Source organism: Enoplosus armatus, chromosome 21 (assembly GCF_043641665.1).
Source record: "Enoplosus armatus isolate fEnoArm2 chromosome 21, fEnoArm2.hap1, whole genome shotgun sequence".
Lineage (NCBI taxonomy): Eukaryota > Metazoa > Chordata > Actinopteri > Centrarchiformes > Enoplosidae > Enoplosus > Enoplosus armatus.
In genome coordinates, this window is record NC_092200.1 from 7,641,117 (window position 1) to 7,658,643 (window position 17,527).

At 39.9% G+C, this 17,527-nt stretch overlaps 2 protein-coding genes across 2 annotated transcripts; one reads left to right on the forward strand and one right to left on the reverse strand.

The window, feature by feature from the left end:
- The first annotated feature begins 4,823 nt into the window (after positions 1 to 4,823).
- mnx1 (motor neuron and pancreas homeobox 1) lies at positions 4,824 to 7,008 on the forward strand. Its single transcript, XM_070928426.1, has 3 exons — positions 4,824 to 5,316; positions 6,135 to 6,295; positions 6,721 to 7,008. The coding sequence occupies exons 1-3, from the start codon at positions 4,824 to 4,826 to the stop codon at positions 7,006 to 7,008; spliced, it is 942 nt and encodes a 313-aa protein (XP_070784527.1).
- A 2,203-nt stretch (positions 7,009 to 9,211) lies between these two features.
- On the reverse strand, positions 9,212 to 17,384 carry nom1 (nucleolar protein with MIF4G domain 1). Its single transcript, XM_070928273.1, has 11 exons — positions 16,282 to 17,384; positions 16,079 to 16,191; positions 15,355 to 15,550; positions 14,269 to 14,592; positions 13,989 to 14,099; positions 13,474 to 13,644; positions 12,685 to 12,806; positions 12,423 to 12,555; positions 10,958 to 11,089; positions 10,737 to 10,846; positions 9,212 to 10,082 (listed from the first exon to the last, which is right to left on the reverse strand). Exons 1-11 carry the CDS (start codon positions 17,245 to 17,247, stop codon positions 9,905 to 9,907), a joined length of 2,556 nt encoding a protein of 851 aa, XP_070784374.1. The 5' UTR covers positions 17,248 to 17,384; the 3' UTR covers positions 9,212 to 9,904.
- Positions 17,385 to 17,527: the final 143 nt, after the last annotated feature.

Here is a 17,527-nt window from a genome sequence, read left to right on the forward strand (position 1 = left end):
AAAGGAAGAAAAACATTTCATCACAAGGTCCATTTAGTAGCTGTTTTAAATCTTTCGAACATAGTAGTATCACACAGTAGATGGAGTCATGGAACTGTAGATGTTCAAATGTCTTCATCTTTCTGAGGACTTCAAGGACTTCTCGTTCATCTTGGCTGAAAAGTTTTGATTGAAAGTTCTTTCTTGACCTCTGGAAAAGGCAATAATCATGTATTTTAATGAATTTGTAAATTACTTTAAGTAAATTACAAAAAGGCGCTAAAGTGCTCAGAAAAATCTGAACATACTTCAATTCCCTTTATGTCTGGAGAAAATTGAATTCAAATCACTGGAAGAGACTTTTGATTTACCACATTTCATTGCAGAATAGTAGCAATATTTATCCCCATTAGGTGACCACGGGAACATTTTCTTCATTATTAGTGATTTCCTTTTTGAAATACAGATAACTAAACCAGTCAGATACAGCCAAAAACAACAATAGCCTGCCAGTGTGGGGCAAAAATCTATCATATACTGCAATGCACTGGACTGTTTATTTTAATTGACTAATGGAGTGTCTGTGTGTGTGTGTGTGTGTGTGTGTGTGTGTGTGTGTGTGTGTGTGTGTGTGTGTGTGTGTGTGTGTGTGTTCATCTCCTAACAGTCCTCAATTACATGTGGTGTACCTCAAGGCTCGTTGCTTGGACCAATAACAGTCCACCTCATAAATAACTAGAGGGAATCGCACCTCCTGCCAGTGTTTCGAGGATAAACAGAAAAGGTTGGACTCTCTGCATAACTGTTTTACCAATGTTTACAATGTCCTCTTAAAGATCTAGAATAGCTCTAGTACATATAATGGGATTGCTACAGCAAGGCTTAACTGTAGAGCTGAACTGTATCTCCTTTGTTTAACTTTCTTGTCACTAGTTTATCTACATTTTAGAATTGATTTAGTTATCTTTCTGAACTTTTGATCCCTCGTGAGTTTGCACGTCTTGGATGAAAGCGGAAGGATCTGCTTGAGCAACCTGGATGGCTGAGTCTGTGTCTTTACTATGAGGCCTTTTTAATTCTTTATCAATTTCATGTGATTTTTGTGCATTTGGAAATTAATTATGTAATATGGTGGCACCACAGTTGTGATGATAATTTCCTTGGGGTTTTTTAGGGGCATGTACGTTTGTTTCGAAAAGTGTGACATAAACATTTTACACAAAGATGATAATAAGTATATATGATAAGTACTGATGATGATTATTATCAGTAGTAGAGGTTTTTCTGTTTCTGCATGCAAATGTCAGCCTTCAACGATCTGATTCCACAGAAGACTTTGCTTTGTCCTCTTTATCAGTTGTTACACATATACAGTACAAACCATCAGGTTCACTTGTATAATAAAATGGAATCTAATACAACAGCCCTACAAGAAAGCCTGTTTTCTAATTTCACCCCCTCATGCATTTAAATGGGATGAACTAAATATTCATATCAAAACAAACAGTACCACTAAATCAATACCTCTCTGACAAAGTCAACAAAAAGAGGTTATAAACTTCACTTTACCATAACATAACATGACATAGTCAGTGAAATTATTTTGTTTTCTGTTGTACTGAAAGAGCACAAATCTCCACAGTGTTAACATGTGTTTAACAGTATTTGCTGACTTTTTCCACAATGGTGCATTAGCTTCTGTAGCATCAAAACTTGAGTTGAGTTCATCGTGACTTAAAAAGTGAGATTTTTGTAGTAGTAATAGTAAAAGCTGCAGTCCAAGATCCAAATGTGAATATAATGGTCAAGTCAACCAGCCATTTCATAAATGAAACTTGTGTTTTAATACATACATTACAGATATTTTATTCATTTACTTACCCATTGTGTATGTGTTTTATATTTTGAAGTGGCCTTTGGCTCATTTTCATGGGAATTAAAGGCCATATACTCATAAAGTAATTTGCTTTAGGTATTTATGGGAATATATATTATTATTATTATTATTATTATTAGTATTATTATTATTATTATTATTGCACTCTACACTTTTTGTCAACCAGAAAATGGCTTCTGTCATCGGGATTTTTATTGACTGAACGAATAAAGGCTTTAAAAGGATGAGCACGAGGCACAGGCAAATTGTTTCATCAATAGGATCTGGTTTGGCCTATATTATATAACACATAGGCTTAGGTATACTCTCCATTCAAAGTGAATTGATAACGCGTCTGAGGCAAATTAAGCAGCAATATCGAATTCCACGAAGAGTTTGAGATCCAGATGTTTCTTTCAGAGATATAAGTCTTTCTGTAATTATCGCATACTGATACTGACATTGATATTAAGGTTTTTTTCTGACAGAAATTTGGCAGCTCATGTGATGTCAGATAGGGAAAAAAATGATTATGAGCTACAAATGTTTTTAAAAGCAGTTTTGCACTTTTCATGGAAGCGGCCATTTGTGCCAATTTAACCGGACGCATTTATTGCATTAAAAGAGACAGTGCAGGTCCCTTTAAATTGCCTATTTATAATGAACACATTTGCCGAAGGTAATTAATATATAAACCATCCCGATTTGTCACTTTGATTTGTATTTTAGTTAATTGTGAAAGTAATTACAGAGCAAATTAACAGCTTTCAGGAAACACCAAGGTTTTAGGGTCCGGTTCCATCTTGGGTGCCTTATTAATTTTCTCTCCCCTAGATGTGATGAAAAGGAGCGATAAATCTGGGTGATCGGTGAAGGCCAATACTAAATGGCTCCATATTTCACCGCTGCTTTAATAGAAATATTCATGCGGGCCCCTTAATGAAATTAAACCCGCGGTGGGGACACGGCGCAGCTCGAGCTGGTGGCGATCAAGACTGTTAGAATAATCACGCAGGAGGCTGATAAAAATGCGGTTAATTGATGAGAGAACTGCAAAACAAGACTTCCCTTTTGGCGACTCATTTCTGCTGAATGTCCAGAGGTGAAGATGTTTATTTAGCCCTTCACAATATCATAATAACTTTTAAATAGCTGCCCCGCACCCTCATCCTCTCTCCTGGCTCTCAGTGTGCGTCTTTTATCATTGTAATTGAAAGCAAAGGTGAAATAAAAATGACCAGAAATATATTTATGAAAAAAAAAAGCTAATTTCAGGAACATTTAGAGCAATTTGTCGAAGTGTAAGAATCAGAGACCTCTGCATCTAATCATTTAGGGACTATATCATCAGCTTTTGCACCATTTCCCCACAAAAATAAGTTGTGAAAAGCACATTAGTGAATAGACTCTTTCTCTGTCTGCCTCTTCTCTTTCTATTTTTTTTCCCCACGTTTCCATCCCAGGTCCACATCAATCTCCCCGTTATCATTCTGTAATTGGTCATGATCATCAAGGTCCACAATTAAATGGCGATCCTTTACTTGAAAACTACCTGGTGACTTGTTGATTTCCCCCGAGCAAATAAACGTCCCAGGAGCGCGGTTAGCTGATGAATTGACAAAAACTAATCAGCTTTATTGGTAGACAGGTTAAGGGCAACTGGGTGTCAATAATTCTCATTGTGACCTCCTCTTCCATTAACTTTAAGTGGCTTATTAGACCGAAGTCACCCGGAGCCACTGGCCTCTTAGCTGCGTCCCTCTCCTCATCACACTTTCCAGCTTTCAATTACAAAATGTTTTGACTTATTCTGACAGCGACTCACAGCTTTTCTGGGAAGTGAAAATAATCCAGTTGCTTGCCCCTAGTGATGTTTTTTGATTTGATAAGAAAAATTACAAACAATATTCTCAGTATTCAGTACGTTTTTGGAGAAAAGTCGTTTTTTAACGTAGGAAAATCCATGGTCGAAAGTCTCAACACAAAACCTGGTTTTCTGATAACATCATGTTAGAAGCAGTGAGGATTTAACCCAATCAATTTGGTTATACAGCTCCATTATAAACAGGCCAGTGTGCGTCTGTCACCTCCAGGTTTGGAGAGCGACAGAAGGAGGGCTTTTACTTAAATTTCCCTGTTGGCCTCACAGGGTGCTTCGGCTCAAGATGTTCACTTTTGTGCATGCTTTTTTTAAATAACAGATGTTATTTAGGTCCTATTTCATATAAATAACAGATAGTGGATACACACTCATAACATGCTTTGTTCTGTAATGTCATTTCATATTGATACCATGTTCTTTTTTTAAATTCAAGGAAATTCTGGGTGTACAGTATAGATAATCAAGGGAAATGATCTTGACCTACTGCAAAATTAAGATGGTAAATATGAATTTATTTATTTAAGTGTTTATATGATGGTCATTCTGGAGTGTTTGTGGCTGCAGATGTTTAATAAAACGTTACTACACATGCTCCTGTGACCTTGGTCAAATTGGTGATGCATACAGTAAAGCCAGTCCCCCAAAAATGTACAGCAGGAGGAGCACATTTACTCCTGCCATCATAATACGAATAAAGTCCTCCTTTTTGCTCCACAAACCCACTGTTAACGAATTACACATGGGCAAAAAATAACATCCAGTTATAAGTGATCAAAAAATGTAAGTTTTATTTCAAACGTTTGCGTCATTTTCCTACAATAGCAATATTTTATGAAGCAGTAGCGCAGCCAGCACCGTGCTCTCCAGTGATTAGCGCAGAGAGGCGTTGGCGGGTCTGTGAGGTTTGGGACAGCCCCCTGCCAGCCGGCTGCACCAATCGCCTCCATCTGAAAGGGATTAAGTGTCACACGGAGCTCCTCTCTCACACTCCGGACCACATCATAACTTTTGAGAGGTGGGAGAACGGCACTGACTTCTCCTTCGTTTACGGCAGCAGAGGCGACACGGAAGCGCACCGGGGGCCCAATGGAGAAATCCAAAAACTTTCGCATTGACGCGCTTTTAGCTGTCGATACACCCAAGGTGCAGACCTCTCCGCTCGCGCTTGTGACTTCCCTGTCCTCCTCCTCCATCCCGTCGTCTGTGAGTGTGTCAGCCGCTCAGCTGACCACCAGCGCTGAGTCTTTACGCAACGAGACGCCGTCTCCGCCGAGGATTTCCACATGCGGCTTGATTCCTAAACCGGGTTTCCTCAACAGTCCGCACAGCATGGTTGGATTACATCCGCAGAGTACCGCAGGGATCCCCGCACAGGCTCTCTACGGCCATCCCATGTACACCTACTCCGCAGCTGCCCTCACAGGCCAACACCCTGCCCTGTCCTACCCCTACCCACACGGCTCCCATCATCACCACGCCAGTGATCCCATCAAACTGACAGCCAGCACCTTCCAGCTGGACCACTGGCTCCGGGTCTCCACAGCCGGCATGATGCTGCCCAAAATGTCTGACTTTAATTGTAAGTAGATGTTTCATTCAGGAATGTTCTGCCATTTTTCTGCCATTTTTTCTCCAAATAAATCTAAAAAAGATTATATAGCCTTTTGGTCGTGTATGGCGGCCCAGGCTGATGTAAAAATGTTTGATGGTACACAAAAAGACAGATTTATTTGTTATAATGTTGCTAATAAATATTATTAATAAATATCAGTAGATACAATGTAGGACTACATGATGCTGCTTCTAGGGCTTCTGCTGTGCTGAAGACTCGGATACAGACAGGCATGAACTTCTTATTTTACTTATAAACAAAGTCAGTTTTGAGGTTGGCGCAGCATTTCTCTCAGATATTATGATCGTCTGAATGGAGAAGCTGTCACAGAGTGATGGTTTTTCTGAGAGGAACTAAAATGGACAGATAATGGACAGTGGGAAAGTAGCAGAAGAGTGTGAAACCCACAGTCGACATGCTATTTGCTCACCAGATACTGCCTTTTTGTTTCTGCTCGTTTTAACAGATTTGTTCAAAATGGAGGGGCAAATAGCTTCTCTATGGAAATATTCATATGTGGACGAGCTTGTTGCTTAAGCAGGGAGCACAGACATGCAGAGAATTTGATTTTATTGCACCATAACAACAGAGGGCTGTTCATTTTGAACTGATTATGACGATTGCTTCTTTAGTTCCCCTTACAACATTAACATGTTTGGTCATTTTATTATCAGCCATAAGCAGGTTGTTGTTTTTGGACATGAGTCTCTTAATTTATATATATTTTATGCCATGTCTTTTTTTAAAAGGGTGTATGGAATGTATTATTTTTTTTATTGTTACAGCTCAGGCGCAGTCAAACTTGCTTGGCAAGTGCAGAAGACCAAGAACTGCATTCACAAGTCAGCAGCTGCTGGAGCTGGAGCATCAGTTCAAACTCAATAAGTACCTGTCACGACCGAAGCGCTTTGAAGTGGCCACGTCCCTCATGCTGACAGAAACTCAGGTAATATATTTCACAGCGATGACAGATTTTTTTTTTACTATTTCAGGCTTCAAAAATGTTTTTTTAAAGTTAATTAGTTAAAAGTTTAATTTTCTGAAAGTAATCATGTGTCACGTGAGGATGTATCAGACATTAAAGCAGGTTTTTGTCACTCCAATGGTTTCAACTAAAAAAAAAAAATAGTTCATCCCTTTGATATTTTGTTTTCATTTGATTCAAGGGATTAAAAAAAAAGTTAATACCAGATTAAATAACTTTTAGACATGTCTTCAGTGTATGACAATAACAATAACCCTAACCCATCGCAGAGGTCAATGTCAAGCGGACTGGCAACCTTTACGCAATCTTTACGCATAGTTACGCACAGGTAGCCTCCTTCTTTTTACGTTTAAACTAATTCGACTAAATGATTTTCCCTTCTTCAGGTTAAAATCTGGTTCCAGAACAGACGCATGAAGTGGAAGAGAAGTAAGAAGGCCAAAGAGCAGGCCGCCCAGGAGGCCGAGAAGCAGAAAGGCAGCAAGAGCGGCCAGGAGAAATCTGACGGACTCGAACAGTCGGACTATAACAGCAAGACAGACTCAAAAAACGGCAGAATAAGAGACTTCAGGGACAGTGACGACGACGAAGGCGACAATTTCCTGTACAACTCGTCAGATTGCTCCTCAGACGACGAGAGGAATCACACCAGCGACCACAGCCCGCAGCCCTGAAGCCCGAAGAAGGGCGTTTATAATGACTGTGCTGGATTTTCGCTATAAAAATGCAGTTGCATGTAATCCAACCTCTAATCACCTCCATGGAATTAATGAGCATCTTTTTTTTGTCATGAAAAGAATAAAATTTAGGTCAAGAATAGATGATCTTGAACAAGCAATAAAGCAGGAGATTTAAGTTTTATAACACACATAGGAGCATCATTCAGCACTCGGCTATAGGTAAACTGTGACATGCTGCATGGTTTATATGCAAACGCTGTAAACTGGCTCAGGACTTTGCAATCTTTCCCTGCTGTGATGATTATAATCTTTCAGTAATCTCCTGTATCCCACACTACAGTAAATACTCCGCTGTCATTTGTCTTATTTTGGCCGTATTTTGTTCTTTGTGGTGTTTCCGTAGTGTGCCATATGACGCTGGAAAAAAATGTTATGTTTATTTTTCTATACTGTATTTATAAAATGGTCATACCAGTGCATGCTAAATTATTGTTTAGCGTCTCCCTTGGTGAAAACAATGTGAAATAAAATGTTTTTATAGAAAACTCACTTGGTATTTTGGCGCAAGTCTTGTGGTTTTTAAAAAAAAAAAGATGTCGTCCCTTGATTTACGACACACTTGCAGCGTCTCAGCTCGGACGCGGACAGAGGCTTGTGTTTTCCTCCTTGCTCTGACAGCTCGGGTCATGGGAATTACTGTTAATAGCGCTGTCGGATCTGTGCAAACGTGCAGTGAGAGCAAACAGCGAGCAGGCAGTCAGACGGAGGAAACATTTCACACCACACTAGCAATGGGCTCGCTGCATTAATAAACCTTTTAAACGGCTTGTTGAGCGACAACTTGGCTGCTCAGGCACTATTCCCAGGGCTGAAATCATTTTAAACTCATTTAGCCTCAATAACAACTCTTAAAATATTAATAATTGTTGGGTTTTTTAATTGATAAAAGCCGATTTAAATAATATTCTTCCTATTTGTTAATAGCTCCATAGCCTACATGTTTTGCGGCCAAATATAAAAAGTCTAAGCTCTTACTTTGTTAAGTTTTTGCATGGTCTTCATTTGATTTGATTTTAAACCCAAAACAATGGAGCAACGGGCTTATGAACATAAGACATATGTAAATTGTGTTATGGGCTCTGCATTTTACAAGAAAGATTCAAACCAAACATCCCATCAGCCTACTTTTCCTAACATGTACCTATTCAGGGTGTGTTATTACCTAATTTATTGATACCTAATATGATCTTCTCTCGGCCTAATCTTTTATTTTAATATCTTTTGATTAAATTGGGCAAAGTCTACCAATGTGACTGAGCTTATAGGTATAAAGACAGTTTAATAACTCATCTGTACATGGGTTTACACTATGCATCAGTTACTTTACAGAAAACAGTCGTACTTGTCATTGTTCCTGCAGTCATCAGTGTTAAACTATAGCAGGGGTTGACTGATTATGTGTCATCTGTAGCAAGTTTACAGAGGGATCTGTTGGTTATCTTCTGCTGTTTGCTTTTGCTTTAGCAGACTAAATCAAAGTTCAGCTGAGGGTCAAGCCCAACCAGAGTACACCAGGTAAACTCTCTGGCTCACGGCTGCAGACAATGGCCAGTGTATGGGCTGCACAGTGAGCCTATTGATCCCACTATCTCCACCCTTCAACGGATTAATTCTCCAGTTTTTCTCCCACAGGTCTCCGTCATTTCTTAATAAAAACACCACAGCTATTCAAGCCCAAAGCCTATTTGAGGGACGTGCTCGTTGTCAACAAACACGGCATCTCAAACGTTACATGTAATTAAAACAACTCCCTTCAACATGAGGTTAAAGTGTGGTTTGTGGACTAGTGAAGAACATTTCCTCAGGTTGACCTTGGTGGCCCATTCCTGACCTCAGGCCACACTCCAGCCTCAGATTGATACAGGCCGCGCCGATGGAGCTAATTAATAGGAGCAAGTATCAAATGTAACAGAATGACTCCGCTATGCTAACCACGCGGGCAGATACTGGTGTCAGCGAGCAAACAGAATAGGCTAGACACGAGGCCCCGGGTCATTTCATCAGGGTGTGCAAACACTGAATGAACGACACCACCGTCCCTCTCTGTTCCTGCTGCTCTTGTTTAGTGGACACATCAACGGAAATCAGTTGTGTTTAAGGCTGAGAAAGACTTTATTATAATGTGTAAATAGACTTGGCAGAGCCCAGACGGATGGCTCCAGGTGTCTGAGCTCAACAATATTCACTCTTGCTGTACACTGTCTCCATAAAAATTCATGGAAGGCGTAGAAGAAGAAATGAGAGCGGTGGCAAGAGAAAATCTCTACAAAAGGAGTCAAAGCTTTAAGCAAAATGTCCGTGATTTATTGAGGCTTTTATGACTAATGTTTAGCATATTGTATAAACATTTGTTACACTCTAGTGCCTGCATATGAAACAAATCTGGTAAGGTACAATATTTTTTGTTTTATCAACAAATGTACAAGCACCATCATGGACAATGTATTGGGGACGTGAAATATATCAAAAATCCAAGGTATTGCTAATTATCATTAAGCAAAATCTGTTCTATCTAGTTATTTACTGCAGAATAAGACAGCTGACCCAATACACACTGCATTAAAATAATATACATAGTGGTGTGTCTCTAAAGGCATCAGTATCTTCCAGATTTAAAATCTTCATGGTAACAATTATGTACATGGACTCCCCAAAGCAAAAACATTAACTTAATATCAAAAACATATTTATTCTTCTTTAAAGAAAACGGTAGGTTTGTTTTTTGTTTTAAGAGTTGATTCCCACTAACAAGCCTTCTTCTGTTCCACAGTTTTGTTACGTACCTGTGTTGGGTTTCTGGTGTGTGTGGCTGTGTATGTGTGCGTGTGTTTTACAGTTTGAGCTTGGCCTCTTTGGCCTCCATGGCTTTGGTGGCGACCTGGGCGCGCTCCGACAGCATCGCTGCTTGCTCAGCTGGTCCCTGTGACTGGGCATTCTTCAGCAGGAAGTGGCTGATGAAAAGCTTCAAGCCCTCCCGCAGCATTCCTAGCTTGGGAATTCCTGAAATCCTGGCAGATGGGAAACAATGAAGGACATTGATTTCAGGCGTTCACATGGTGCGAAGCAATAAAGATGAGTGGTTAACATTGCTCAACTGTTACAATAGACTTTTTAGCCACGCTCGCAGTCTCTCCACCATTTTGGTCCAAACTGAAAGATCTCAACCACGGTTTTTTGTAGTGCCATGAAATTGTGTAAAGACATTTATGATCCCCAGAGGATGAATCCTTCCGACTCATCTGTTGACTTTTTCTCTGGCGCCACCTTGAGGTCCACATCTGTGGTTTTGAGTGAAATGTTTCCACACATTCATGTTCCCTAAAGGATGAAAGGTAATCACTTTGGGGACCCCCTGATTTTTCCATCTAGCGGCATCATCAGGTCCAATACTTTGGTTTATAACCAAATACCTGCGAAACTAGTGACGTTCCCATCAGCCTCGACGGCACTTGTTTAGCTGTGCTAATTAGCAAATAATAGCATGCTAACACACTAATGAACATCGTAAACATTATACTTGCTAACTGCTGTTCGTACAGCCTCACAGAGCTGCTACTATGGCTGTAGACTGATTGTTTTGTTTTGTTTTTAAATTTTGTATTAATTTACATGTTTAAATCTCCAAAACTCTACGAACTAACTGTATGCACAATGAAGCTCACCTTCCGAATATGCTGGCTAGGTCCTCAGGCTCAGTTTCTTTCAGCAGTTTAGTCAGCACCAGACGCAAGAAGCGCACTGTGGGTTTATCTAGTTCCCCAAACTCTATTACCTACACAGAAAAACACAGGAGACCGTAATGAGGATTTAATTCAATCTACATTATGAAATATATAAATGTGATATTGTTAAAGCTTCAACCTACTCACAACATGTCACTTACTTTGAGTATGGAGAGTGAGAGGCACTTCCTCTGCAGGAAGCGGGAAACCAGCTGGACCAGGTTGTTAAAGGTGCTGCTGGGGAGGTTGGACATTTCCCTGAACTTGTCCCATAGGCTGAACTGGAAAGTCATCTTGGAGAACACAAATTGAAAGATTGCATAACTGCACTGAATGATACACCGACGTCTCCCCAAAAACAGTAGTAAAAACTACAAACAACAGAAACAGGCTCCTCTGCACAGGTAATCCTCTCATGCAGACCCAGTTTACATGTGAAAAGCAAACATTCCCGCCAGCTCTGGTTCGAGCTCTTTGAAGAGGACAATGGTCATCAGTTTCTGATATGGACCTGCGGCCTACATGGCAGCAAAGTAGGAAGTGTGGTCTCACCCCCATTGTTTGTAGTCACAGTTTGAGTCAAATAATATCGGAGGTGAGAGGTGCGAGAGGCTCCCACACTGCAGAGGTGAACCACAGGCCAGGTCACACACAGTTTAAGAGACTGGGTGGTCACACACATCCAGCAGGTCATTCAAATTTCCACCCACATGATCCATTTTTGATTAAGGACCATGATCAGAGTGTACTGTGGCTTTAAATGGTACCGTTGTCATTTACTGAATGTGCAACATTCATAAGCAATTAAGAGATTTACTTCCCTTAATCTGATTCTGATAATTACTTGATAGAGCATTGACGTTTGTATCATTATTATTATTATTATTGTCACCATTTATCAGTTTAACTTCTGCAAAAACATAAAGACTAATGAAACCTGACTAGAGATGAAACGAGAAGTCGATTAATTGATTACTTGATTGACAGAAAAATTATTTGCATCTATTTAGATGATGGATTATGATTTTTCAAGCAAAAATGCCAAACATTCCTTAGTTCTGGCAACTGAATTAGGAGGATTGGCTGCTTTTCTTTGTCTTATGTGATAGTGAACTGAATTTCATCAGGTTTCGGTTGGACAAAACAAGCTCTTTAACATCATCACTTTGGGATTAAGGAAATAGTATCGGGCATTTTTCACAATTTTCTGACTTTTACAGACTAAATGATTAATTAAACAAGAAAATAATCAGCATATTAAAACATAATAAAACTATAAAGCATTTGCATATGAACAGCATTTATAATAGATACATTTTTTTTGTGATCCAGCAAATTAGTTAGGAAGAAGTAAAGAGAAAAATTATGCGTACATTTGTTTCTGCTCTCAAGATAACAATTTCATGTTTTACATATCAAAGGACTGTCTAGAAGAAAGTTAGTTACATGTGCTAATCTGATTGTAATTGTGGAGTTAGCCCATCAAGCTTTTCTGTTACTAGGGCAAGTTTATTTGATGATGTTGTGGAGATTTAAAAGAGGGTCTGTATATTTGCAAAGTGCTGTGTAAGTGAGGATAGTTTTTATTCTCAGTCATCAAGGTATGGGTTTTACCAGCTAGAGTACCTGGAAGCGGCGATCTTGGGAGCAGAATTTCTCTCCCAGCACGGCGTAATAGGCGTTGAAGGTTTTCTCCTGCAGACAGCAGTCCATCAGAACATGAACAATCTCTCTCTCCTGCTTGTCCTTCAGGCCCATCCTTCACACGGAGAAAATTAAAATATCAACCTTACAGCTGGACTACTTTGAAGTGAAACACGGCTACAATGAGCATGTCATATTTCCAACTTATCATAGAGACATTCTGTAGAGGTGAGTGATAACAAACCTGAGCAGTTTCTCGAATGCATCCATGTAATCTTCGCTGGTCATAATCACACAGAAGATGTTTCTTCTGACCTCGGTGTTCATCCTCTGTTTCTTAGCCAGCTCTAAGACTTTAGCACTAAACTGAAACAAAAAAAACAACAACTTTGTTTTGAGAAACTTTTAAAACCTTTTTTGCATTAAACAAAAGTCAAGACAAACTTCTCAAATATTAAATGTTGTCTAAACACAAGCAACAGTACAAGAACTCAATAAAAGCATAAATAAAATTGTTTAACTTTGACAAAATGTTGATGCAAGTGAGGAACTATCTGAACAAGGACTAAGTAAACAAGATTACAAATCTGACCAAGAAAACAAGCTTGTTTTGGATACTTGCAACTGACACATTTCAGTTAGTGTCAACAAAGTATTGAGGTTTGATGCCTAATACTGACCAATTATGGCAGTGCTGACCTCCTTAAGGCATTACAATATACTGTAGCCCACTGATACTCCACTGACAAATGTAATTCAGATGATGGTGATAATGGATGATGATGTTAAGTGGCAAAATATTTACTTTGAAATTGTTTTCATTTAAAATCAACACTGAATGTAATTTGAACATTACAAATTAATTTAAACTGTAATACATTAAACACAACACTGTAAATACTATAAATACTACAACACAGACATAACGGGACGTGATCAGTTCAGTATCTGCTTTCCATACAATGGCATGGCTGCAGATCTGTACTGGGATGCCTACTGTACACATGTACCCCTCTGTGGTTTTCAGCAGTACCTGTCCTTCAGCAGTGCTCTGTTTTGAGGTCCCGGTCCCTTGTTTGCTGATCATGGGCGCTCCACTCCACGAGGAGCCGACGATCCACCAGCGGCCCACTTGCTCTGCTGCCAGCAGATTGTCCAGAGAGACCCTTAGTTTCATGTCACTGCCTGCTGCCCTCCGCTGGATCTGAGTACCACATTTACACAAAATTAGTCACAAGTGCACTTAGGAGGCAAACTCCAGTTAAAGATGGACACCAAATTAGAAATCCTGAAGGAGACAAATGTTTAAACAGCCACATTGATGGTCATGCTGAAAGCATCAGCAACACTCTGGACTTTGAGCCTGTTATGGTGGTACTCTGGCGCCACCTGGTGGTACAAATGGGAGCTATACTGAAAATAACACCTTAAAAGAACCATGTTCAGTACGATGAATAAAATCAGTGCCTATAAGCTACACACTAAAAATCTACATTTATTTTGAGTAATGTAAGGAAATAAGGATATTTAAAATGAAATATGACCCACCAGAGTCCTCTGCAACTTCCTCAGTCTCTCCACAGGCTCAGGATCGTAGCCTGGGATCTTCCGCATATCATTGTTCTTCAAAGCCAGCATGGTTTCCAGCATGAAACGCAGCTGAGAACACGTGTGCACATAAACTAATGTTATATAAGCTTCCAAAATGCATACAAAATTGAGAAATCTATTACAAAATGCAGTAGCAAACACTGGAAAATTTTATGTCATTAAGAGTGTCTTGTAAACAAAAGGCAATTAAAGTAAAACGTAACTCAGTTTGCATTACCCTGGTCTGATCCCGAAACTTGGACCCCATGTCACTGGCCCTGCGTTGGCCTTCAGAGATGAGCTCCTTGAGAGCCAGAGCGTCGTCCTTCCTCAGGGTGAAGCCGACATTCCTCAGCACTAACAAAACTAGTTCAATGTCCTTCTCTGTAAAGGCTCCGACCAATAGTTTCAGGATGTCGAAGATGAGGAGAGAATGCACCACCTGGAAGTTATAGAGGTGACCGACGATGGAGACCAGGTTGTCACACTCCTTTCCTTCAGTCGGGTTCTTGTAGTCCTCGTCAAACTTTCGCACGACCGTCTCCAGAAAATGGGCTCCTACCTGGGAAATGAACAAAAGGGAATATTACAGATTCATGTTGTATTTATTTATGTTAAAATCTGAGGACGATGACATATGATAAATAATGGTCCATTAGAACACCTCAAAATATAAATTATGATTGCCTGCTGCATTATAAAGCTTCATAAACAGAACTACAAAAGTCAATGATAAATCTAATCAATGCTGTAAAGGAGTGTTGCTGTATCCACAGATAGATTTCAGCAATAAAGTTAGTTTTTAATGGTACAATATTTTCCTTAAATAATCTCAAATATCCCTCAAACTTTGTCAAAAGCCGGCTGTTGACGGCGGCTAATTTTACTGATGATCCTGTTTTAGGTCATTTACAGGATGGAGAGCCAATACAACTGAGAGATAACAATCCTATTACACTTTAAGAGAAGGAAACCAGGGTGTTAGAGATCACTTCCCAATTCATTAAAAGAGCATTAACTTACAGTAGAGATGTGCGAAAGCAGCTAATCCCTTTGAAAAAAACCTCCTATGAATAATCCATGAGCTGATGTGAATTGTCCGTGGTTACTACTTATCACACACAGGCTGGTAAAACCAAAAGCTCCTTGACTCCTATTGTTAGTCTTATCAGTGGATGAGACAGTGGATTGAAGGTCTCTGAATGGAAATGCCTCCAAAACCTGTTTAATTAAGATCCATTTTGCAGACATCGCCTACAAAACTGCCTTTGGCACTTGTTTGCGTCAATCACAGGTTTACAAATTCAAAAGCAAGGATCGTTACCTCTAACCCGACGGCGTGATGGAGAACGCTGACAAGCAGGACATGCTCCATCAGCAGTCTGTCAGGCATCAGGGTCGGGGTGACGCAGGCTGCTAGTAGCACCTCCGTTAGGATGTCATTCATGTCCTTCCTGCTGCAGCTCATGTACAGCTCCTCCAGCTGACCACTGATGGACGCCATGTTGGGTTCACTAAGCCTGAAGAAGTTAGACAAATGATGAATTATCACTTTTAAAAGGATCCCACTGGTAATTCTAACAGAGCAAACTTAAGACCCAGCTCAGATGTCAGGTGCTAATCTCATCAGTGATAATTAAAACAGCCTATATCTTTCTTTTGTACAAACCCATTAATATTTGAGGGTCAAATATTTTGGCTGTATCTCCACAACATTGAATCCACTGGTCAATTAAATAAGCAAAAATGCCAAACATTTGCTGGCGCCAGCTTCTCAAATGTGAGGACCTGCTTATTTTATCACTGTAAAATGAATATCTTTGGGTTTGGACTGTTCGTCACACAAAACCAGCAATTTTAAGACGTAGGCTTGGGACAGACCAAACAAAATTTTAAAACCATTTCTGACTCTTGGAAATGTTATATGATCATCTGAACATACAGTGAATAAAATTAAAATGCTTTTTGTTTATTTCATAGACTTGTAAAGCACAATTAGAGAAACTAATACAACTTTTGTTATTTCTGTGCTGTGGTGAGACTGTTACCTGTTCACCAGGCCTTTCACGTTCCTCTTCAGTTTTTCGAGCTCAGCTTTGCGTTTATCATCTCCAGAGCTGCGTAAGTGAGGCGGCACGTATTTACCTGCTGCAGAGCTGACCTGAACATTGGAGGATTACAATTAGATCCATTATAAAGTATACAAGATGTCAATGCTGTGATAATAATAAACAAATGTTTCTGAACTCACAGTTTCTGACATGGAGCCTGGTGTCTTTGTGTCAGGAGTGTCTGCTTCTTCCTCTGCTTCCCCTTCATTTTCATTGTCTGAGTCAGCGGCATCACTCTCATCCAGCTCATCATCCTCCATTTCCTCCTCTGCTTCCTCATCATCATCATCATCCTCATCCTCCTCATCCATCTCATTTTCACCATCAAATGAACCTGTATCTTCATCACCGCCTTCACTCGCCATCTCATCTCCAGGTTCTTCGTCCTCATCTGACAGCTGAGAGTCGTCCTCATCTGACAGCTGAGAGTCGTCCTCATCGAGCTTTTCAAAGTTCTCCTTGGCCATGTCCATGTCATCATCATCATCATACATCCCCACAGCAGACGAGCCAGAGTCAAGCATGCCAAGGATGTAATCAAGTCCATCAGCCACAAAGGACTGAGGGAGACTTTTCTTGTTTTTTCTCTTGTTCAATCCCAGGTACCGCTCCAGCTTCTTTATTTCTCTGTCCTCATCTTCGTTTGCCTCCAGAAGGGCCATTTTTCTTGATTCTTGAAGCTTAGTGATTTTCTTGCCTTTCTTGGAAGATGTGGGTGTTTTAGAGTTGTCAGATTTCTCTGTTGGAGCACTTGTGGACTTGCTTGAATTTGCTTTTGTTACTTGTTTCTTTGCTTTCTCCATTTTCGTCTTCTGCTGCTGCTGCTGTTTATCAGCTGGTGCTCCTGAGTTTTCACCATCATCGAGGGGTACACTGAAGGTCTTTTTACCCTCATAATGACTTTTCATTTTGGCTTTTTTCATTTTTCGCTTTTCTTTGCGTTGCTCCTTTCTGCTTTTCTTTTTTACATATCTCAACCCATGATCACTCTCCACTTCTTGAGGGCCACTTTTGCTTTTAATAAACTCATCCACTGCCACCATGTACTTCTGTAAGACTACATTTCCCTTCTTCTTTTTGCTGTTCTGCTTCCATTTTCCCTTCATCTCTACAAATTAGACTCAAGATATTTCACTATGAGCTGGGTAACGTGAGCTAGTTAACGTTAACTTTATCCGGCTTCAACCATACAGCCGCTCAGCTTTGCTAACAAGCTAACGTCATTAAACATAAGTGGGTTTAAAACAGTCGACAACCGTAAAGCACAGGATGAAAACTCTTGTCTAATTTAAACACATAAATACCTTAACCTGCACATGTATCTCCATGAGGACAACATTGTTGATATGACCCAAGACCATGTGACTATTTACTTCCGGGGCACGC

Bases quoted from the DNA above. Each gene is read 5' to 3' on its own strand.
- mnx1 (XM_070928426.1), top strand. From the start codon at position 4,824: ATGGAGAAATCCAAAAACTTTCGCATTGACGCGCTTTTAGCTGTCGAT. The intron at 5,317-6,134 runs GTAAGTAGATGT...TTATTGTTACAG, and splicing joins CAAAATGTCTGACTTTAATT to CTCAGGCGCAGTCAAACTTG. The intron at 6,296-6,720 runs GTAATATATTTC...TCCCTTCTTCAG, and splicing joins TCATGCTGACAGAAACTCAG to GTTAAAATCTGGTTCCAGAA.
- nom1 (XM_070928273.1), bottom strand. From the start codon at position 17,247: ATGAAGGGAAAATGGAAGCAGAACAGCAAAAAGAAGAAGGGAAATGTA. The intron at 16,192-16,281 runs GTGAGTTCAGAA...TCCAATGTTCAG, and splicing joins CAGGCTCCATGTCAGAAACT to GTCAGCTCTGCAGCAGGTAA. The intron at 15,551-16,078 runs GTAACAGTCTCA...TAACTTCTTCAG, and splicing joins GTGAAAGGCCTGGTGAACAG to GCTTAGTGAACCCAACATGG.